Source organism: Mizuhopecten yessoensis, unplaced genomic scaffold (assembly GCF_002113885.1).
Source record: "Mizuhopecten yessoensis strain PY_sf001 unplaced genomic scaffold, ASM211388v2 scaffold673, whole genome shotgun sequence".
NCBI lineage: Eukaryota > Metazoa > Mollusca > Bivalvia > Pectinida > Pectinidae > Mizuhopecten > Mizuhopecten yessoensis.
Window position 1 is genome coordinate 634,892 of NW_018403664.1, and position 25,660 is coordinate 660,551.

The 25,660-nt window shown below is 35.7% G+C and overlaps 1 protein-coding gene across 12 annotated transcripts in view; it reads right to left on the reverse strand.

The window, feature by feature from the left end:
• The window catches only part of LOC110451825 (thrombospondin type-1 domain-containing protein 7A-like), a 328,653-nt gene that overhangs the window by 23,393 nt on the left and 279,600 nt on the right, over nucleotides 1–25,660 (reverse strand). For 11 of the 12 annotated variants that reach the window (XM_021500117.1, XM_021500108.1, XM_021500087.1 and 8 more), the window contains 12 exons: nucleotides 23,121–23,432; nucleotides 22,737–22,918; nucleotides 22,308–22,432; nucleotides 21,496–21,652; nucleotides 20,729–21,001; nucleotides 20,106–20,220; nucleotides 19,696–19,841; nucleotides 19,270–19,383; nucleotides 18,283–18,382; nucleotides 16,922–17,122; nucleotides 4,730–4,930; nucleotides 76–93 (listed from right to left, as the gene is read on the reverse strand). In XM_021500117.1, the coding sequence (XP_021355792.1) occupies nucleotides 76–93; nucleotides 4,730–4,930; nucleotides 16,922–17,122; nucleotides 18,283–18,382; nucleotides 19,270–19,383; nucleotides 19,696–19,841; nucleotides 20,106–20,220; nucleotides 20,729–21,001; nucleotides 21,496–21,652; nucleotides 22,308–22,432; nucleotides 22,737–22,918; nucleotides 23,121–23,432 (1,944 nt within the window). The remainder of the gene's footprint in view (nucleotides 1–75; nucleotides 94–4,729; nucleotides 4,931–16,921; nucleotides 17,123–18,282; nucleotides 18,383–19,269; nucleotides 19,384–19,695; nucleotides 19,842–20,105; nucleotides 20,221–20,728; nucleotides 21,002–21,495; nucleotides 21,653–22,307; nucleotides 22,433–22,736; nucleotides 22,919–23,120; nucleotides 23,433–25,660) is intronic. The other variant, XM_021500099.1, reaches the window with a different exon arrangement.

The following is a 25,660-nucleotide window of genomic DNA, read 5'->3' on the forward strand; positions in this document are numbered from 1 at the left end:
AGTACAGCTTTGTGAGTATGAAAACAGGAAAACAAATAAATAAATAAATAAATAAAACATTTGTGTAATTCTTACCTTCTTCCTTTTTCTTAACTGATTTAAAAATATTTAAAACTCTATATAGAATACTGTATCACCCATGGAAGTTAAAGATTGGTTATTTAAATACATAACTGAAAAATTAAATCTCCTATTTAAATTAAATGCTAAAATGTGTCTTTTTTGTAAGAATATCAGAGGATGTGACAGATGGCAGATGATAAAGATGGGATATACTCTGTATAGATGGATATGTCTATACATGAAATTTACGAACTTTAAATATGAAGATGTTAATATACGACATCTTTATACAAATCAAATTTGTATGTTTTTTATTCTATAGACAGAGAGATATTGATCAAGAAATCTGTATATCTTTATTTAATAGACATATAGATATTAATTTATGAAATTTGTATTTTGGTATTTTAAAGATAGATATTGATTAAAGAAAGCTGTATATTGTTACTTTATAGACTTATATATATTTATTCATGAAATCTGTATATTTCATTTTATAGACACACAGATATTGATTCATGATCCTGTATATTTTTGTTTTATAGATATATGCAACTCTAGATCTGTATACCATTTACTCTCTTAAGATATATAGGTATTGATATATGGACTTAATACATTTGTACACAAACTCTACAAAATTACTCCCAACAGACATAAAGTGTTGATATATATATACTCTCTTAATATTTACCCAGTTGACCGAAACTGATGCAGTACTCATTAAATTGATTAAAATATCTTATTGTTTGATGTATAAGTGCAAATTTACAACTAAATATTGATAACTTAAGACAAATAAAACCAACAAAATGTTAATAATTGATAAAATAACTAATAAGAGTGAGATATATAAAAACTTCAAGCAATTGATAATAATAAGAGAGAATTATATAACCAACAGAACAATGATAATGATTAAAATACAGAGGTAAATCAACAAAATGTTTATGATAATAGGTAATATAGCAACAAAACATTTCTATTGAGCCGAAACGATTCAAAGACAAACCAAACCAGAGAAGTGAACAAGACACCAAGTATGAGCCCCACATTATCAATACAAAGTAAACAAGACACCAAGTATGAGCCCCACATTATCAATACAAAGTAAACAAGACACCAAGTATGAGCCCCACATTATCAATACAAAGTAAACAAGACACCAAGTATGAGCCCCACATTATCAATACAAAGTAAACAAGACACCAAGTATGAGCCCCACATTATCAATACAAAGTAAACAAGACACCAAGTATGAGCCCCACATTATCAATACAAAGTAAACAAGACACCAAGTATGAGCCCCACATTATCAATACAAAGTAAACAAGACACCAAGTATGAGCCCCACATTATCAATACAAAGTAAACAAGACACCAAGTATGAGCCCCACATTATCAATACAAAGTAAACAAGACACCAAGTATGAGCCCCACATTATCAATACAAAGTAAACAAGACACCAAGTATGAGCCCCACATTATCAATACAAAGTAAACAAGACACCAAGTATGAGCCCCACATTATCAATACAAAGTAAACAAGACACCAAGTATGAGCCCCACATTATCAATACAAAGTAAACAAGACACCAAGTATGAGCCCCACATTATCAATACAAAGTAAACAAGACACCAAGTATGAGCCCCACATTATCAATACAAAGTAAACAAGACACCAAGTATGTGCCCCACATTATCAATATAAAGTGAGAAATCTAGCTCATAGTTGTTAAAAGATGACATAAAGAACGGAAAAGATAACAAAACTATAAACTCTGGTTAAAAGAAAAGCCTGGTGCTTCTGAAAGAACAATGTTAATTCTATTACTCTAATAAGGCGTAAAATCAAGTCATAGCAGACAGCATCAACCAAATACTACCACTACTTTAAAGGCCGAGCCTTTGAGCCTTGTAAATTCTGTGTTAGACCTTTCAGGCCAGTAAAGCTTTCACCTAGATTAGCATAAAATCAACCATTTTCATCAGACTTTAGGCTAGCAAAGATTCAACCAGATTTCCTTAGGTTATCATCTAGACATGGAACCAATGGAATCAATTCTACGGATGTCTGACCACAGCTGAATTAGAAATAGTATGATTTGTTGCTTGATTGAACGAGGCATCCCAATGAGGCCTCCCTCTAGAGTACAATAACTCACCATTTTTCAAACAAAACTGCATAATGTACTTAAGGAACAGACATTTGTCTGGGTATATATTCAACTCTGCATTAATAACTAGCCATGAACAAGTGTGGTGAATCTAGTTTTTGTAAATAAAAAAAGAGTCACATGGAATATTTTAGTTTAGGAAGTTTATAGAATAACATTGTATTTGGACTATGAAGTGATTTTACTCTTAGTTTTTCACAAGCAGTTAAAAGCAGTTGAAGCACTAATACATTAGGAGGAAACCTGCAAAACATTGTTTCTAATAAGCAGCTGACAGCAACAAAATCTAAATATATTTGATTTCTAATCTAAACTAAAAATATAAACATCCAACACAGATGAACACCATATACAAACATCAGACAAAGATAAACATCAGACAAAGATAAACATCACACAGAGATAAACATCACACAGAGATAAACATCAGACAAAGATAAACATCACACAGAGATAAGCATCACACAGAGATGAACATCACACAGAGATAAACATCACACAGAGATAACATAAGATATAAATAAATATCAAAGATAAATGACAGACAAAGATAAACATCACACAGAGATAAAGATCACACAGAGATAAACATCACATAAAGATAACATAAGATATGAATAAATATCAAAGATAAATGACAGACACAGATAAACATCACACAGAGATAAACATCAGACAAAGATAAACATTAGACAAAGATAAACTTCACACAGAGATAACATAAGATATAAATAAATATCAAAGATAAATGATGGACACAGATAAACATCATATTCAGATAAACATCACACAGAGTTAAACATCACACAGAGATGAACATCACACAGAGATAACATAAGATATAAATAAATATCAAAGATAAATGACAGACACAGAGAAACATCACATACAGATAAACATCAGACAGAGATAAACATCACACAGAGATAAACGTCACACAGGGATAACATAAGATATAAATAAATATCAAAGATAAATGACAGACACAGAGAAACATCACATACAGATAAACATCAGACAGAGATAATCATCACACAGAGATAAACGTCACACAGGGATAACATAAGATATAAATAAATGTCAAAGATAAATGACAGACACAGATAAACATCACATACAGATAAACATCAGACAAAGATAAACATCACACAGAGATAAGCATCACACAGAGATAAACATCACACAGAGATAACATAAGATATGAATAAATATCAAAGATAAATGACAGACACAGATAAACATCACACAGAGATAAACATCAGACAAAGATAAACATTAGACAAAGATAAACTTCACACAGAGATAACATAAGATATAAATAAATATCAAAGATAAATGACGGACACAGATAAACATCACATTCAGATAAACATCACACAGAGGTAAACATCACACAGAGATGAACTTCACACAGAGATAACATAAGATATAATTAAATATCAAAGATAAATGATGGACACAGATAAACATCACATTCAGATAAACATCACACAGAGTTAAACATCACACAGAGATGAACATCACACAGAGATAACATAAGATATAAATAAATATCAGATAAATGACAGACACAGATAAACATCACAAACAGATAAACATCACACAGAGATAAACATCACATACAGATAAACATCACATACAGATAAACATCACATACAGATAAACATCAGACAGAGATAAACATCACACAGAGAAACATCACATACAGATAAACATCAGACAGAGATAAACATCAGACAGAGATAAACGTCACACAGGGATAACATAAGATATAAATAAATATCAAAGATAAATGACAGACACAGATAAACATCACATACAGATAAACATCAGACAAAGATAAACATCACACAGAGATAAACATCAAACAGAGATCAATATCACACACAGATAAACATCACACACAGATAAACATCACACACAGATAACATAAGATATAAATAAATATCAAAGATAAATGACAGACACAGATAAACACCACATACAGATAAACATCAGACAGAGATAAACATCACACAGAGAAACATCACATACAGATAAACATCGGACAAAGATAAACATCACACAGAGATAAACATAAAACAGAGATCAATATCACACACAGATAACCATCACACACAGATAAACATCTGTTATCTGAGTGTGATGTTATTAGAATGTGTTTTTGTGTCACACAGATAAACATGATACACAGATAAACATGCGACACAGATAAACATGAGACACAAAGATAAAAGACAGATGAACATCTGACAAATATAACAAGACTAGTGTAGCTGTTTTTATTTATCATGTTAATTAAAGTTCTAGGCAATAAGCTATAAACAATCACCAATGTAAACATTCACAAGTCATCAGTGATTCAGAGTATAGCAACTTGTGCTGTTAACAGAGTTGTTTGTAGGATAGTACTTACAACAGAAGAATAGCCAGGAGTTATATATTTATCAATATTTATGTTAATTTTGCTCTATTTAGATTAAACTCACCTGGTTTGTCATCAGAGGATTGACCTCCTACCATTGTCTGGTTGTCCATGAAACATCCAAAGAGTGACTCCCCCTTGTAGTAAGCAATATATCCGTCTTTACAAGCACAGTAATTTGTGTCATTGCAATAGGCGTTATCCTGGTTGCATACTGGGGAACATAGCAGCAGGTTGTGGGGACGTAAATTAGGATCACAGCCACCTGAAAGTATATATAACGGGATGTTAGCCCTCACTAAGGTTTCTAGGGTCTTTATGTAGGAATAACGTTAGTTTATTTTGATTTGTCATGTAAGCTGCAGTATTCCATTAGGATTTAGACTGTCAGGTATACTGCAGTACCATATTTGCTGTAGTTAGCACCCAGGGAGTTTAAAAACTTGTCTAAAGTGTGTGTGTGCGCAGGGGGGGGGGGAGCTATGAAAAACAAATGTGCAACTGTTACCCTTGTTATCATCATCTTATCACTGAAAAAGATTTGAACATTCCAGTGTGGCTGGAGGTTTTTAAATTAAATGTTTCATCAGCTTCACAGGAGGATCAGCCATGATCGCCAGATCTAACGTCACTGTACCCAAATTGGGACACTTTTTAGATAAATATCAATGTTCTTTATACCATACTTTCAATTCCAAAAATGATTGTTCTTTTTTCATAAATAGTACTGTCCACTTTTCATTTCTATCCCAATTTAATATTTCGGGCATGTGGTTCTATGAAAAGAATGCAAAATACCATCAGAGTTACGTAGGCATCTTGAGCCGTCATGACTGTACCCTGAATGGGGACACTTCTGGTATTTTGGTGAATATTTGGGGATAAACGATCAATATCGCCAGAAAATATTAAATAATTGATATATTCTAGAGTCAACGAGGGTTCTGATTATATTTCTTCTCCAAACTAGCATTAGTTTTGATAAAGTAGACTTTTGAAAATGATATTCAAATAAATAGCATCGCACGGCACGTAAATCAGGAAAGTTTTGTTAAGGTCATTGTTCTTACCTTTAAATTTTCCATGTGAAGATAATCATCAGCCATTAAAGCTTAATACAGTTTAATTGTCATAAAGGTATTATCAGATGAAAACTGTATACATCCAAGTACTTCGTTGTATTGAATGAACATTTCTTGGGCCGTTTTCCCACAAGCGTCCCGTTTTGGGTAGTCTTGATTTGGATACAGTGAAGCTAGTAAGAGAGGTGCTAATTACGAGGTATATAGCATTTCATTAAGAGTAACATTGTCCTGTAACCATGCCATCAGCGCTATCACTGTCAGGTATACGGTAGTATTTTATTAGGACTAACAGTGTCAGAGGTATCTGAGGTTCGATAGTTACTTACATCCTATTATAATCTTCACTGTTAATGCTAGCCACTACATCCTATTATAATCTTCACTGTTAATGCTCTCCACTACATCTTATTATAATCCCCACTGTTAATGCTATCCACTACATCCTATTATAATCCCCATTGTTAATGCTCTCCACTACATCTTATTATAATCTTCACTGTTAATGCTAGCCACTACATCCTATTATAATCCCCACTGTTTATGCTATCCACTACATCCTATTATAATCCCCATTGTTAATGATCTCCACTACATCTTATTATAATCTTCACTGTTAATGCTAGCCACTACATCCCATTATAATCTTCACTGCTTAATGCTAGCCACTACATCCTATTATAATCTTCAATGTTAATGCTAGCCACTACATCCTATTATAATCTTCGCTGTTAATGCTAGCCACTACATCCTATTATAATCTTCACTGCTTAATGCTAGCCACTACATCCTATTATAATCTTCGCTGTTAATGCTAGCCACTACATCCTATTATAATATTCACTGTTAATGCTAGCCACTACATCCTTTTATAATCTGCACTGTTAATGCTAGCCACTACATCCTATTATAATCATCACTGTTAATGCTCTCCACTACATCTTATTATAATCCCCACTGTTAATGCTATCCCCTACATCCTATTATAATCTTCACTGTTAATGATAGCCACTACATCCTATTATAATCTTCACTGATTAATGCTAGCCACTACATCCTATTATAATCATCACTGTTAATGCTCTCCACTACATCTTATTATAATCCCCACTGTTAATGCTATCCACTACATCCTATTATAATCCCGATTGTTAATGCTCTCCACTACATCTTATTATAATCCCCACCGTTAATGCTATCCACTACATCCTATTATAATCTTCACTGTTAATGATAGCCACTACATCCTATTATAATCTTCACTGATTAATGCTAGCCACTACATCCTATTATAATCTTCAATGTTAATGCTAGCCACTACATCCTATTATAATCTTCAATGTTAATGCTAGCCACTACATCCTATTATAATCTTCACTGATTAATGCTAGCCACTACATCCTATTATAATCATCACTGTTAATGCTCTCCACTACATCTTATTATAATCCCCACTGTTAATGCTATCCCCTACATCCTATTATAATCTTCACTGTTAATGATAGCCACTACATCCTATTATAATCTTCACTGTTTAATGCTAGCCACATCTTCTTATAATTCTTCACTGTTTAATGCTAGCCACTATCAGAAAAGAAACAATCAAAATCAAGATATATCATACTTAACATTCTAGTTACAGTTAGAGCCAGACATTTGTACAAACAGCAACAGAACGATCCCAGCTTCCTTTACAGAACTGCATCTTGACAAAAGGTCAGTGGTACAAAGTAAATGGCACTGGGGAACACACAATATTGAATTTACATACTGAATTCAATATTGAATACACACAAATTGTGAAAGTTAGATTTTGGCATGTCAAATTTATTACAATATTTCATTTCTTGGATAAGAGAAACTGCATAAAAATATTGACAATTTCGCAGATGGATGAAAAACCTTTACTGATAAACCTTTTCATCTGCTGGGTCCAAGTGCTGCCTTACAGTAGATTGCTATGGTTACCATGGTTGATATTCCTATGGTGATAGCTCTGACTTGTTATCTGATGGTACTTTCATAGAAATACTAGGGATATGTCTCCTGCCTCCAATAACATTATACACAGTACAGCCCTCTACAAAGCTACGCCTTGTACCAATTAAATAAATACTTTTATATTTAGATGTTAATCAGGAAACAAACTTACATTATTCTGGTGTCCTTTCAGGATTAAGATTGAAATATTCCATATGAGAATATAACACAAACACAAATTATCCGAGGAATGTATCAATAGAGAATGAGCTTCATATGACACTGAGCACTACGGCAGCAGGTTACAATGCCGTAGCCAATCTGTCACAAGGACTCATGGCTGATTGTCTTAGGAAATGAGAATGTCTGGGTAGAGGAACTCCTCTCAAACCATCCATGAAACTCACAGATCCAATTATCTTGCTTAGTGATCAATCACTGACTCTGTGAAGAACATGTCTATATCGAAACATCACAGCCTCCTTCAGCAGCTCGTAGTGTCAGTTTGTTATCAGAGGTAGGACCACTGCCTGATCTATTGTTAGAAGGTACGACTGTAGAATAAATATCAATGTCAGTTTGTTATCAGAGGTAGGACCACTGCCTGACCTATTGTTAGAAGGTACGACTGTAGTATCAATACCATTGTAAGTTTGTTAACAGAGGTAGGACCCCTGCCTGATCTATTGTTAGAAGGTATGACTGTATTATCAATATCATTGTCAGTTTGTAAACAGAGGTAGGACCACTGCCTGACCTATTGTTAGAAGGTACGACTGTAGAATAAATATCAATGTCAGTTTGTTAACAGAGGTAAGGACCACTGCCTGATCTATTGTTAGAAGGTACGACTATAGTATCAATATCATTGTCAGTTTGTTAACAGAGGTAGGACCACTGCCTGATCTATTGTTAGAAGGTACGACTATAGTATCAATATCATTGTCAGTTTGTTAACAGAGGAAAGGACCACTGCCTGATCTATTGTTAGAAGGTACGATTGTAGTATCAATACCATTGACAGTTTGTTAACAGAGGAAGGACCACTGCCTGATCTATTGTTAGAAGGTACGACTATAGTATCAATATCATTGTCAGTCTGTTAACAGAGGTAGGACCACTGCCTGATCTATTGTTAGAAGGTACGACTGTAGTATCAATACCATTGACAGTTTGTTAACAGAGGAAGGACCACTGCCTGATCTATTGTTAGAAGGTACGACTATAGTATCAATATCATTGTCAGTCTGTTAACAGAGGTAGGACCACTGCCTGATCTATTATTAGAAGGTACGATTGTAGTATCAATACCATTGACAGTTTGTTAACAGATGTAGGACCACTGCCTGATCTATTGTTAGAAGGTACGATTGTAGTATCAATACCATTGACAGTTTGTTAACAGAGGAAGGACCACTGCCTGATCTATTGTTAGAAGGTACGACTGTAGAATAAATATCATTGTCAGTTTGTTAACAGAGGTAGGACCCCTGCCTGATCTATTGTTAGAAGGTACGACTGTAGTATCAATACCATTGACAGTTTGTTAACAGATGTAGGACCACTGCCTGATCTATTGTTAGAAGGTACGATTGTAGTATCAATACCATTGACAGTTTGTTAACAGATGTAGGACCACTGCCTGATCTATTGTTAGAAGGTACGACTGAAGTATCAATATCATTGTCAGTTTGTTAACAGAGGTAAGGACCACTGCCTGATCTATTGTTAGAAGGTACGATTGTAGTATCAATACCATTGACAGTTTGTTAACAGATGTAGGACCACTGCCTGATCTATTGTTAGAAGGTACGGCTGTAGTATCAATATCATTGTCAGTTTGTTAACGGAGGTAGGACCACTGCCTGATCTATTGTTAGAAGGTACGACTGAAGTATCAATATCATTGTCAGTTTGTTAACAGAGGTAGGACCCCTGCCTGATCTATTGTTAGAAGGTACGACTGTAGTATCAATACCATTGACAGTTTGTTAACAGATGTAGGACCACTGCCTGATCTATTGTTAGAAGGTACGACTGTAGTATAAATATCATTGACAGTTTGTTAACAGAGGTAGGACCACTGCCTGATCTATTGTTAGAAGGTACGGGTGTAGTATCAATATCATTGTCAGTTGATGTTACATCTGCTGGTGTATTTGTTAGTCCCCGAGGGTTGACGTAACCTTGATAGCCACAGTAATACCTTTTGAAGAAGGTACGACTGTAGTATCAATAACATTGTCAGTTTGTTAACAGAGGTAAGGTCCACTGCCTGATCTATTGTTAGAAGGCACGACTGTAGTATAAATATCATTGACAGTTTGTTAACAGAGGTCGAACCACTGTCTGATCTATTGTTAGAAGGTACGACTGTAGTATCAATATCATTGTCAATTTGTTAACAGAGGTAAGGACCACTGCCTGATCTATTGTTAGAAGGGACGACTGTAGTATAAATATCATTGACAGTTTGTTAACAGAGGTCGAACCACTGTCTGATCTATTGTTAGAAGGTACGACTGTAGTATCAATATCATTGTCAGTTGATGTTACAACTGCTGGTGTATTTGTTAGTCCCCGAGGTTTGACGTAACCTTGATAGCCACAGTAATACCTTTTGAGTAGTAGCAGGCTTTATAATATACATTGTAATCATTATCTAATTTATAGCAGGCTTTATTAGTTAGAAGGTACGGCTGAAGTATCAATATCATTGTCAGTTTGTTAACAGAGGTAAGGACCACTGCCTGATCTATTGTTAGAAGGTACGACTATTGTATCAATATCATTGTCAGTTTGTTATCAGAGGTAGGACCACTGCCTGATCTATTGTTAGAAGGTACGACTATTGTATCAATATCATTGTCAGTTTGTTATCAGAGGTAGGACCACTGCCTGATCTATTGTTAGAAGGTTCGGCTGTAGTATCAATATCATTGTCAGTTGATGTTACAACTGCTGGGGTATTTGTTAGTCCCCGAGGTTTGACGTAACCTTGATAACCACAGTAATACCTTTTGAGTATTAGCAGGCTTTATAATATACATTGTAATCATTACCTAATTTATAGCAGGCTTTATTAGTTAGAAGGTACGGCTGAAGTATCAATATCATTGTCAGTTGATGTTACATCTGCTGGTGTATTTGTTAGTCCCCGAGGCTTGACGTAACCTTGATAGCCACAGTAATACCTTTTGATTAGTAGCAGGCTTTATAATATCCATTGTAATCATTATCTAATTCATGGCAGACTTTATAATATGCAATTATAGCATGGTGATGAGGGCGATACATGGTTTTATCGACCTAGGTAAGCAATATATACAGAGGACACAGTTCGAGGTCAATATTGCTAATCTAGGTCAAAAAACCCATGTATCGACCGAAATCACTATGCTACAATAGTTTTATTATTTCAATTCATTTATTCAAAAAAATATGTAAAATATAGTTTTCCATTTTTTTCCCTATTTTCCCCCCAGAATCTATTTATAGCAGGTTCATATCACATCATATTCACTAGCACAAAAGTCCATAATTGTATATTATTGACCTGCTTTAAATAGATTTTGGAATTTTAGTAAAAAAGTTGGTAGAAAAAGTGTTATTGACCTGCTATAAATAGATTCAGGGGGGAAAATGGGGAAAAAAATGGAACACTATATTTTACATATTTTTATGAATAAATCAATTGAAATAATAAAACTTTTGTAGCATGGTGATTTCGGTTGATACATGGTTTTATCGACCTAGGTAAGCAATATATACAGAGGACACAGTCCGTGGTCAATATTTCTAATCTAGGTCGATAAAACCATGTATCAACCGAAATCACCATGCTACAATAGTTTTATTATTTCAATTGATTTATTCAAAAAAATATGTAAAATATAGTTTTCCATTTTTTTCCCCATTTTCCCCCCAGAATCTATTTATAGCAGGTCAATAACACTTTTTCTACCAACTTTTTTACAAAAATTCCAAAATCTATTTAAAGCAGGTCAATAATATACAATTATGGACTTTTGTGCTAGTGAATATGATGTGATATGAACCTGAAAAAGTGATATTGAATGAGGTGTAGCCAAGGTCAATATCACTTATTCAGGTTCATATCACATCATATTTACCAGCACAAACGCCCATTACTGTTTTATTATATGACCCAACAATAAGATTTTGTATAGTTAACATTTACTTGAACGAGCCTCCGCGTAAAATTTAGCCAGGGTTGAATCCAACAGCTCGGTTTTCGGAGACATCGTTAAGATTTGTTTTCTTAAGGTAAGCATTGAGGACACGCACTGTGTGTTCGGTGTCCTTTTTGTGTTACCAGCATCTTTGTCTTGGAGTAGTTTAGAACTTTTCAGATGTAACAGAGGCGAAGTGTTCACCATGCAACCGCCATCTTCTATTTTCGTCTGACATATTGCGTTCCAGTCTAACTGCGCATGCGCTACGACAGGTTCCAGGGAATTTCTATATAGGCTATATTTAGAAATTGATAATCACCGGATAACCAGTCTACATGAGTTTTTGAGGACTGGTCACGTGTATATGATCCCACCAATGTGATTGCGAGAAATTTTTAAGCATATGATAACACTTTTTCTACCAACTTTTTTGAACACCTGTTCCAGAATCTATTTATAGCAGGTTAATAACACTTGTTCTACCAACTTTTTTGAACACCTGCAAACCACTCAGGTTTATAACTACTTTTACAGGTGGTCACATGATGTTGTTTCAGCCAATCAGAATCAGCTCAAAATCAATTGAAATAATAATATACATTGTAATCATTATCTAATTCATAGCAGGCTTTATAATATATACTTAAATCATTATCTAATTTATAGCAGGCTTTATAATATACATTTAAATCATTTAAATTTACCAGTACTTAATTCTCTCTAAATTTTGAAATTCTTTAAACAGGGTTTCCCTTCGGTATCAACATTTAGTTAATACCAATTTAGATTTCCGATGTTGTGGCCCCTAGCATCACTTACAGAATGAGACAGCGTGTGATGCAGTGTCATTCATTTTTGAGTATCAATATTTCACGTTTGTGTAATACTTGTATATATATTTCAAATCTAATCTTTGTAAAAAAAAAAGTTTCATGTTTTCTCATAGTCTAAGTTTTATTTTTACATGTGAAGACAGGATAATTGGTAAGATTAAATTGAGTTTAAGTATTTCAACTTGCAGGCAACATCAAACAAGAATAATTAGGATTACTTTCCAATACAATAATTACTATTAGTTTACTAACTATCTTTCATCTAAAACCCAGCTGCTTAGAACGTACTTCTTATGGACTCCTCAAAAATGATACTGTTTTGAAAATGACCCTGAAACTCTCCGTTTTAAGAATATAAGACATCCAATATTTTAGTAATACATGTCTTCCATTACCATTTCAGAGACAACATCATGTTAAGCTGTAAAGAGGAAGGAGTATAAAAGGATTTTACATTAGGTACACAACATATATACTCTTTGCCTGAACACAAGCTGAAGTTACATCACAGTAAGAGAGTGTACCACGCTCAAGACTTGACCCGTGAATTTCGAACCATCACTACAGCACAGGTCTCATAATCTGCAGTTTACTGCGCATGCCTGTATATTGCCCCAATGTGACAATTTTCTGGAATGCTAGAGGCATGGCTGTAACACAAACATCCGTACCAATATTCTGTTGAAGCATCTTACTTGAACAAGGGCAAAAAATTATATGAAAGGAAATGTCAATTTAATTGCCATAATGGTAATAAGAACCAGGGACAAAATACCATAATTGTCATTGTTTTACATGATTAATGTGTAAAAAGGCCAAAACTTGTGTCTGGGGATGGGCAGGATGGCAGGATAGGCAGGGTAAGGATTGAGTGGGGTCACTATCCCATAGCTTTGCCAATTAAGGTGAAGTAAAGCAAGCCTTTATCCATTTTTTTATCTAATTGATTTATTTTTTTCAATTCATATTTTTTATTAAAGTTGGGCTTGGTTAAGGAAAGTTAGGATATGGCTTTAATTTGCTATGGTAAATTGAAACCTGCCAACATTATTTTTTTTGACAAATTAGGGTTCTTATTAACACAGGTTTTGAAAGTAACTTGGTACTACACTGACAATCCATGTGGGCAGAGAAGCTATTATAGCTCCAGTTGATAAGGACAAATCTCAGTTTCTAAAACAGGAAATGATTAGGCCTGGAGGAGTACACAGAATCAGGTTACTGTACGACCTTTACTCTATGTGATGTGTAATGTTATGGTAGAACATTTACTGAAGCTACACAACACTTCTGTTTTATAATAAAACATCTACAAGTGCCACCTGCCTCCCCTCTATCACATTAAAATAGCTGAAGGTGAAATGTCTTAGAGAGGCCGCCACACTTACCATCTAGACTTGACCCGTGGCACTGTTCAGACAAGAATTGTCGTCTTGTCAAAAAAAAGACACTTCCTCCTTGACAGTTAATCAGATCGAGGCTCAATTTTAATCAATTTGATCCCAACATTGCTATCAAACAATATGTTATGAGTTTAAATCAAATCCAGGAAAATTGTACATTGCTATATCAATATCATCACCAGTTTTGTATTTATAGTATTTACAAACTCTATTCAGGGACTGAATTAACCAAATTTGGAATCAAAGAACGACTGTATGGAAAATATGTGCTGTTCTTTTTTTTATCTCTTGTCTTCATGGAAGAGAGCAACACCAAAGATATGCGATGATTCTGACAACACAAACAAAAAGAGATTAATTAACAGGTAACTAAGATGGTAGCACACTTTGACACTGTTAGATGTTTTGTTGGTGACTGTGACCTTGCCATTCATTTACTGTGTTTATGGCGCAAGCTATTATGTGTTTCAGAATTACACTTTTGTGGTCAATGTTGCTATTACTAAAACTAGAACCTTGGCTTTGAGGTAGGAGTGTTGGTATGAGAAGTTGGAACATGACAACAAAACCTGTTACATATGTTAAACATGTTTGGTTTTTGTATTACCATACTAAATTTGAAAGAAATTAAACAAATAATTAAAAAGTTCTTTCATTTTCGACGGAATGCCCTTATTTGGCAATGACAAAGGGACAAAACTCTGCTGAATAGCATTTAAATATCACGATTTAAGAACTCATCCAATGCATTCAGGTGATGAAACATCCCACCAAGTTTGACAAGAATTGAAGAACAATTGTTTGAGTTATCGAGTAAACAAACAATGAACAGCGTTGCTATGTCAAGTGTGATATTCCAAAACACGGAAAGTTGAAACTCGACAGAAAAACCCATAATATATGTTGAACATTATTGCTTCTAGCATTTCGGTACAAAATTAGAAAGGAATTGACTAAAAAATAAAAACGTTCTCGCATTTACTACACAATGCCCTTATTTGGAAACAAAAGGTGCATAACCCCACCAAAAATACACTTGAACTCCTGAAATGCAAACTTGTTTGAGCTATATTGGTATGCAATATGTGTACCAAGTTTCATCAAGATATGTTCATGAATGAAGGCAGGAGAGCGATGACAAGGAAAAGTTAATGGACGGACGAACAACGCAGTCGGGGATGATACCAATATACGACCTGTCGGACAACAGGCATATAAAACCAAGAGGCAAACAGGACCTGTATTGCTCACTTGAAGCACAATGTTTTGTCAAGACCATGATATTTAGACAACTTAATAATGATACATGGAGTTTATATAACTTCTAAGTAGACATAATAGTAAATAAGGTAAAAGTAGAAACTGTGAAACTAGTGTAACACCCTGAAATGATAGCAGTATACAGCTGGTTAGAAACAGATCAGCAAATTACAGCAATATAGTCCTGTTTTTCTTTTGCAATAAGGGCAATTTCTGAATATCATTCTTGGTTTTTGTCTTCAACAAAAATCTTTATTTGCCCCTAAAAATAACTGATTACTACTACAGGGAAGTCTAGGTGACTATTCAATCAGCTCAGCCTCTGGGGATAATATAATTGGATCTAGACATTGTGGTTGGAGTTGGACTTCCAGATATTGATCAATTATTGACCTACTTTTGTGATTGTTTTTGGGAAAAATTGACATTAGTTTGCCTTATAAACCTCCATACCACTGCCAACAGATGTTACTGTAACCTGAGAAACATTACTACTGTCATGATCATAGTTTTGATAAATCATTTCTGAAAAGAAAACCATACCTTTTTGCACTTTTATGATACAAAATTGATGATTCAGATGAAATAAATCATATTTTTTTTTTTTTTGGATTCAGTCATTTACAATTAATTGTAAATGACCTAATTTTGTTTGAAATTAACATCGACTTGTCTTTAATAAAGTCTGAAACCTCTACTGCTCTGCCTTCCTTGCACTTAATATCATATGATCTGTCTTTCTTACACTAAGCTATCACATGCTCTGTCTTTCTTACACTAAGCTATCACATGATCTGCCTTCTTTTGCACTAAGCTATCACATAATCGTGCCTACCTTGCACTAAGCTTTCACATCATCGTGCCTACCTTGCACTAAGCTATCACATGATCTGCCTTCTTTTGCACTAAGCTATCACATAATCGTGCCTACCTTGCAATAAGCTATCACATGATCGGCCTACCTTGCACTAAGCTTTCACATGATCGTGCCTACCTAGCACTAAGCTTTCACATGATCGTGCCTACCTTGCAATAAGCTATCACATGATCGTGCCTACCTTGCACTCAGCTCTCACATTATCGTGCCTCCCTTGCACTAAGCTTTCACATGATCGTGCCTACCTTGCACTCAGCTCTCACATTATCGTGCCTCCCTTGCACTAAGCTTTCACATGATCGTGCCTACCTAGCACTAAGCTTTCACATGATCGTGCCTACCTTGCAATAAGCTATCAGATGATCGGCCTACCTTGCACTAAGCTTTCACATGATCGTGCCTACCTTGCAATAAGCTATCACATGATCGGCCTACCTTGCACTAAGCTTTCACATGATCGTGCCTACCTTGCACTAAGCTTTCACACAATCTGCCTACCTTTTACTTACCTACATACATGCATTAAAGCAGGTTATAAAAGAATATTTGTTACATTGTAGGCTTCTAATAAACATTCTAAAAATAGATATTGATTTGTTTCTAAGATAAAAAGTGACCTATTTACCATAGACATGTAGTCCGTCAGAGCGTTCACACCAGACGTTGCGATAATCCCCTTCCCAAGGGGTGCTCATCCAACGAAACACAGAGCAGGTGTCAGCAAAACAGGACTCACTCGTCCACAACTGATCAGGGCATTTCTCCTTCTTTGGACCAGGGTAGGCCAGTATTGATCGAGACCTGCTCCGAACTCCCTCTGTGTATCCTAGTGAAAGACAATATGCCAAATAATTATACAGTCAGCATGCTATTTCAGATTCAAGAAAAAAACGTCTTGAAAAAGATCCTGTCAATAAACAGCAGTTTTCTGACAAATATCAAGCTCTCTTGAGACAGCATCTTCTAGCAAGATAAAAATACCTAACTGTAAAGCATTGTTCAGGAACTTAATTATAAGGTCGAAATCTCAAATTAGCTGTTACTATAGAGACAGTCGTGGAAATAAGATAATAAAATTGTCTCTTAATAATAAAAACATGAACATGTACATAAAGCCAGCTGTTCTCTAGGGAAGGTTGACTTTCACATAATGCCAGTCTTTATATTCCAGAGAAGGTAATGCTTAGATGAGCTGAAAATGTTTTTTTCCTTTTTGAAGAAGGCGGTACATAAAGATTACTAATTCGTTTACATTATTTCTCCGGGGTTTATTTTAAAGAGAGGGGCAGCTGAAAGGCATTCAACTACTCACCTTGGTATTTTGAAAATCATGTTGAAATCTGCCAATTATTTTTAAAGAGATGTCGTTTTTAGTAAATTAGGCTATTTGACCAATTTGTCTAGGCCCCTCAGCCCCCAGGAGGGTTACGCTCGTTTATTTGTATACTTTTTGTTCCCAATGGCATCAGTGTACCAGGTGAACTAAAAAATTGTATCTCCTTATAAAAGTATATATTCCCTGTAGCCATTAAAATTACTGCAATTCAAAAGAAACTCATTGCTTTGATGAAAAAAAACTACTCCAGACATTTATCAAAGATTGCATATCTCTTCAGGCATTTAAGGATTGTTCTTCTCTTTGACATTCAAAGCTATGGAGATGGTATTTAACTATCTGACAACAAGTTATCAACAGGTAATCAAAATTTTCACTTTCTGGTTTCAGGGAAAATAACTTTAAAAGAACATAAAAATGGAAACTTTTTTTTCTTTCTAACTTGGTTAGAAAGAAAAAAATTGGAATGAATTATTGAACAAAAAATGTGAAAATGTGAAATTGAGAAAAAGTTGCCGTGTGTAGTTGGGGCAAAGGTACAATTTGATATAAGCTTTAGATGTGTAATGTTGACAACAACTGGAGAATAATTTTGATATTAATCAGCAAATGTGTTAAATGATTTTAATTCCCAGAATGCATCAACTCACCCATTTCAAAGTCGTGACAGGGAATATAGCACTGGCTCCAGTTTGACCACTCAGTGACCACACACTCTCCTGGACAAGGAACATGACATGGCCTCGTTTTCTAAAAAGGTGAAATAAAATGGATTTTCACATGAGCTATTTCTTAATTTAAATCAGAGACAAAAGCCAAAAGACTGAATCATTCACTATATGATTAACAAGAGGCCAAAATGGCAAGATATTGTTACCTATGACTGTAAGTTATTAATTGTTACAATTTTAAAACATTAGATGCTATGACCTTAAAGGCCTAGCTAGGTCATTAAGTCGCCCTTTATTCCAGCATGCTACTTGTCAAATCTCATCACCCTAGACCTTTCATTTAGTGAAAAGAGGTCATTCATCTGAGATGCTACTGCCAACCAACACCATCCTAGGCCTTTTGATTATTCAGAAGTAGTTGTTTGAATGTGTTCAACACATTTGACCCATGTGGCCTTAATTATTGGTGAAGGTCAGTCATTTGATTAAATTTTTTATCTGATCATGTTACTGGTTGAAAATCGTCACCCGGGGCCTTTAGATTATTTGAAAGGAGTCGTTCAAAGGTTTTAACATCTTTGACACCTGTGACCTTGAATACAGGTTAAGGTCATTTATTTAATCACAATCCCCTATTATCCCAGCATGCTTCATGCCAAACATTATCACCATGGACCATTCGTTTATTCATCAAAAGTTGTTTAAATGTTTTTTTGAACACATTTAACTCCTGTAACCTTGAATATAGGTACATTTGTAATAGTAATTCTCTTGATCAAACTTGGTAGCCCTCTATCCCAGCCTGCTACTGGCCAAATATCATCACCCTAGGCTTCTTTGTTATCGAGAAGTTGATTTAAGTAAAATAAGTTGATACTGGACAGATGGCCAACACTGCCATGCCATCAGCTCACTTGGCCATTTGGGGCAGGTGAGCTAACTAAGGCTGAACAGACAGTAACTTACCTGTGACACGATGGTGGTGAGGTCACGTGGACAATGAGAGGAGTCTACTACCAGTCCGTTGTCACTACGACACGTGATATTCCTTGCCTGCACTCCGTGGCCACACACACCAAGCTGTGACAGAGAAAAATAAGCCTAACATTAATCGCATTGTCAATGAGTTCCACATGTACAAATTTTATTATTAAATATCGTTTCTGTGTATCAATTCTTTTAAACTTTTGGCTTTTTAAGGGTTTTCGACAAACAAACAAAGCAAGCAAATGTTGCCTATATTTATATATATGATCCTTCCTACTTTTTAGGATTTTTCAGCCAGCACACGTTTACACTTCTTTTGTATGTCCTTTTATACATTTTTCACAGAAAAATAGGGAAGGCTTGAATATTTAAATATCCATTTGAGATCACAGATTAAATATTTACCTGTGTTGAACATTCAGACCATCTGGAGATCTGCCATTTGTAACAGCCCTGGGAGAAGCAGTGCATTGCCTGAGAGAGGATCGTTGGACAAGGGCGTCCATTACCAATATACTGTTGGACGATGGAACGGCTTCTCTTCTTGGTTCCTGTTACCATGGTTACAAGGAAAACATAAATAGACAAAACTTTAATCTCATATTGAAACTTTGTATCTAATGCAATATAGCTTTGTTCTATGACAATGGCTCAGATAACTGAAGGCACTAGGTTCAAAGCAGCTTTGCTACACATCAGCAGCCCATAGTCAATATATGTATGTCAATAAACAATGAAACAGCATAATATAAAACTGTCCCAATCCTTATTTATATCATCCATGAACAAACGTAATTACTAAATGCACTACTTACCAAGTCCACAACCTTTACTACATGAGCTCCATGGTGACCAGTCAGAGAGGAGGCAGTCCACATCACAAGGTATCTCACACGACACCACTAGAGGCTCCGTCACCTGGCCGTGTACCTTTAGAAACACAGTTTTAAATACTTCAGGTTTATTTTTCAAACTTATGTGAAATTAAATAGTTTCAGGTGCCATATTTAGTCAAACTATTTTAATTTTGATGATGATCTTAACATTTGAACTCCCAACAGTTGAAAAGTTGAAAAGTAAATAAAAGACAGTGTGACGTCACACCTTGAGAGGTTATTTTACACTGTAAAACTTCTCAAACAGTGAACCATGCACTTAGAATCTATAAAATTGGAAGTGAAACCTATTTTATAAAGCAGGAAATGAAACTAACTCTATAAAGCTTGAAGCGAATCGTACTCTTTGAAGTTTGTTAAAATTAGCTATGGACAAAATAGTTTTTATCAATTTCAATACCAGTGTTTTACACCTCTCTGTACAACGTCTTTCTTTGACAAAATTCTGTACATTTTCTATCAACTTTAGACTGGCAACCTGTTATTCCCGAGTTCAATACTTCCTTCATTGTCACTATTAACAAACAAACTAATCAACATACTTCTTTACAGAGCTTGTTATCCACGACACGTCCAAAGTGATTTTTACAGATGGCATAGCGTTCTTTATGTCCGACACCACAGTCATCCAGACCATTGTTGACCAGACAGGTTGTCCACTGGGCTAGCTCCCACGAGTACTCAATACAGTTCTCTCCCCTTATACAGGGCCGTGACTCTCTCAGAGGGGGACAGGTGCTCTGGTACTCTGAGTACGTTGCTGATTCACGCATAATCCTTCTGTCACGTGACTGCATTTGGTTATGGTTGCATGGCTAAAGTTAGAAAAGAAGTCATAAGGTAAATGGAATATGAGGCTGCAATGAAAATAAACAATAAACCACCATAAACAATATAGTTTCTATTTGTTCAAGGTGGCCCTTGAATTCTTCATTAACTGTAGGTTTCTGTACATTGTTGGTAATGAAAAGAGGTGTGGACAGATCGACAGACAGAGAGATGGACAGACATACACTTTGATTTCTAAAGGACATAATAGATAGTTACTAACAACACATTATCTAGAAGCTTAGTGTGTGATAGGTTTGCTCTTTAATCCAGATGCCCTTGTTTCCTGCTGCGGATATTTTGAATTTATTGTGTTATAGCTGCATTACCTGTGCAACTTTTGAATAGAAAAGGGGAATTATGTAACCAAAACCATCTGTAGATGTTCAGGTAATGGAGGAATAGTGTGACAATCTGGATAATGAAACTTAACTGTAGCACAGATTGAGTTCTGTTTGACAATTTATACATGTAAATATACCTGTTGGCATTGTGACCATTCCACCCATTCGCTAAGCACACAGTCGCCAGGACAGGGGAGGTAACAAGAGCGGGTACTTCGTGGTTCTGGAAGGCCAGCACAGTTTTCATCATCTACGCGCTCCGTCATAACACCATTGATATTTACAGCATTACAACTGAAATGTCAACAGAAAATGAGGTTACATGACATTAGGACAAACCATCATACATAACGCATGTACACTATGTAACATTGGAGGTGAGAAAATTTTGTGACAAATAATGTAGTACAAGGGGTGAGGAGATTGTAAAGGTATAGTGGTATTAGGGGTGAGGAGATTGTAAAGGTAAAGTGGTATTAGGGGTGAGGAGACAGTAACGGTAAAGTGGTATAAGAGATAAGGAGATTGTAAAGGTAAAGTGGTATTAGGGGTGAGGAGACAGTAAAGGTAAAGTGGTATTAGGGGTGAGGAGACAGTAATGGTAAAGTGGTATTAGGGGTGAGGAGATTGTTAAGGTAAAATAGTATAAGGGGTGAGAAGATTGTAAAGGTAAAGTGGTATTAGGGGTGAGGAGATTGTAAAGGTGAAGTAGTATTAGGGGTGAGGAGATTGTAAGGGTAAATTGGTATTAGGGGTGAGGAGACTGTAAAAACAAAATAGCATTAGGGGTGAGAAGATTGTAAAGGTGAAGTAGTACTAGGGGTGAGAAGATTGTAAAGGTAAAGTAGTATCAGGGGCACGAATATTTTGTAAAGGTTAATGTAGTATAAGTTAGAGAAAATTGAGTATAGGTCAAAGTAGTAATTGGGGAGAGAAGATTGTACTGTACCTGACATGTCTGTTCTGTTGTCCATCTCCACACCTTTCCCCGACCGGTGGCATACACATGTCCCAGTCCGAGGACTTCCAAGTGTACTGGACACACTCAGGATGGCACAGGCGAGTCTGGATCTCCTTCAAACATACATACGGGGTTAACACACACAAAATCTCAGAAATTATTATTTGAATACATGCTTATAAAAAAGTTGGGTCCTTAAAAGAAGGAGATAATCAACATCCTAGTTATTGTTGGACGTTTGTGGATTATAGGAGGAACTATCAAGGAAGGTTCACACAATAGTTTATAAACTAATGACTCTAGATGTTGTTGCTTCGTCTAGTATTTGTATTCAAATATCTAAAAGTATAATAGAATTGAAGTTGACAAGAAAACTATTTATAGACGACTCATGTTAACGAGATCACTAATTCATACCTCATCTGATGTGCTGTCGAGGGAGGGGCACCGACGTCCTCCGGGGGATGGCAGCTTCATATTGTTTCGGAAGCGTTGTTGGACACCAGCACCACACTTTGTGGGACAAAGACTCCATGTGCTCCATGGAGACATTTTACAGTCCACTGGACAAGGGATCCTGCATGCTTTCTCCTTCATGTCTGTATAGTGTTAGAAACAGAAGCCCTTCATGTAAGTGACTTACCCTCAGTCAAGAAAGTTCCATTGAGTACATAAATGTAATACCAGTAGATTAACATCATTATAAAGTTAGAAATGCAAATTTGAAATGTTGGATTGGTTTAAGGCAACCTATATGTCAATACATTGTTTTGTACAAGACGTGATTAAATGGTAACCCACCTTTGCCGTTGAGCGTACACTTGTCAGCCGATTCCATAGCATTCATTGCATTCCGACAAGCTACCACCTTGAATTTCCGTCCAGCCCCACAACTATTTCCCATTTCAAGATTGGTGTAATTACGAGCCAATCGGATGCCCCGATGACCTGATAAGTGGGTCATCATAAGGTCGTGTCTGTTGGGCGGGTCGAGGATACACTGAGACCAGTCACCTATGATGATACGCTCCAGGGTTTTACAGTAACAGGGCCGGTGCTCATACATAGGGTACAATAGCTTGTCAGAACATCTCAAGGGCATCGACTTGGAACCTGTCAATCATATACTCACAATAATAACATAAATCTGACTTAATGTTCAGAAAAATCAGACTTAAAGATAATTATATTTAGGAGCCAAAATTGTTTGATCTTGTTGCATAGATTTCAAAATTACATTCTGGTCCAAAAACAAGTGTCAAATCTTCATGATTGTAGAGAAAATGATAATAGAGAATTAACTATTATAGAGAATTAACTATTATAGAGAATTAACTATTATAGAGAATTAACTATTATAGAGAATTAACTATTATTTTATGAAATTCAGCAGGGAACAGATATTTTCTGATATTTTGTTTTCTATCTTTCGCTTACCCCAGTTACTGTATAAGTTACCCCATTTACTGTATGAGTTACCCCAGTTACTGTATAAGTAACCCCAGTTACTGTATAAGCTACCCAAGTTACTGTATAAGTTACCCCATTTATTGTATGAGTTACCCCAGTTACTGAATAAGTTACACCAGTTACTGTATAAGTTACACCAGTTACTGGATAAGTTACCCCAGTTCCTGTATAAGCTACCCCAGTTACTCTATAAGTTACCCCAGTTACTGTATACGTTACCCCAGCTACTGTATGAGTTACCCCATTTACTGTATAAGTTACCCCATTTACTGTATAAGTTACGCCAGTTACTGTATAAGTTACCCCTTTACTGTATAAGTTACCCCAGTTCCTGTATACGTTACCCCAGTTACTGTATAAGTAACCCCAGTTACTGTATAAGCTACCCTAGTTACTGTATAAGTTACCCCAGTTCCTGTATACGTTACCCCAGTTACTGTATAAGTAACCCCAGTTACTGTATGAGTTACACCAGTTACTGTATGAGTTACCACAGTTACTGTATGAGTTACCCCAGTTCCTGTATAAGCTACCCCAGTTACTTTATAAGTTACCCCAGTTACTGTATAGGCTACCCCAGTTACTGTATAAGTTAGCCCAGTTACTGTATGAGTTACCCAAGTTACTGTATAAGTTCCCCCATTTACTCTATATGTTACCCCAGCTACTGTATACGTTACCCCAGTTACTGTATAAGTAACCCCAGTTACTGTATAAGCTACCCTAGTTACTGTATAAGTTACCCCAGGTACTGTATAAGTTACCCATTTACTGTATGAGTTACCCCATTTACTGTATAAGTTACCCCATTTACTGTATATGTTACCCCAGTTACTGTATACGTTACCCCCCAGTTACTGTATAAGTTACACAAGTTACTGTATAAGTTACCCCAGGTACTGTATAAGTTACCCCATTTTCTGTATGAGATAACACAGTTACTGTATAAGTTACCCCAGGTACTGTATAAGTTACCCCATTTTCTGTATGAGATAACACAGTTACTGTATAAGTTACCCCAATTACTGTATGAGTTACCCCAGTTCCTGTATAAGCTACCCCAGTTACTCTATAAGTTACCCCAGTTACTGTATAAGTAACCCCAGTTACTGTATGAGTTACACAAGTTACTGTATAAGTTACCCCATTTACTGTATAAGTTACCCGATTTACTGTATGAGTTACCCCAGTTCCTGTATAAGTTACCCCAGTTACTTAAGTTACCCATTTACTGTATAAGTCACCCCAGTTACTGTATAAGTTACACAAGTTACTGTATAAGTTACCCCAGGTACTGTATAAGTTACCCATTTACTGTAAGAGTTACCCCAGTTACTGTATAAGCTACCCAAGTTACTGTATAAGTTACCCCAGTTCCTGTATAAGTTACCCCAGTTACTTAAGTTACCCATTTACTGTATAAGTTACCCCATTTACTGTATAAGTTACCCGATTTACTGTATGAGTTACCCCAGTTCCTGTATAAGTTACCCCAGTTACTGTTTGAGTTACCCCAGTTACTGTATACGTTACCCCCGTTACTGTATAAGCTACTCCAGTTACTGTATAAGTTACCCCAGTTACTGTATGAGTTACCCAAGTTACTGTATAAGTTACCCCATTTACTCTATATGTTACCCCAGTTACTGTATACGTTACCCCAGTTACTGTATGAGTTACCCCATTTACTGTATAAGTTACCCCAGTTACTGTATAAGTTACCCCAGTAACTGTATAAGTTACCCCAGTTACTGTATAAGTTACCCCAGTTACTGTATACGTTACCCAAGTTACTGTATGAGTTACCCTTGTTACTGTATGAGTTACCCCATTTACTGTATGAGTTACCCCATTTACTGTATGAGTTACCC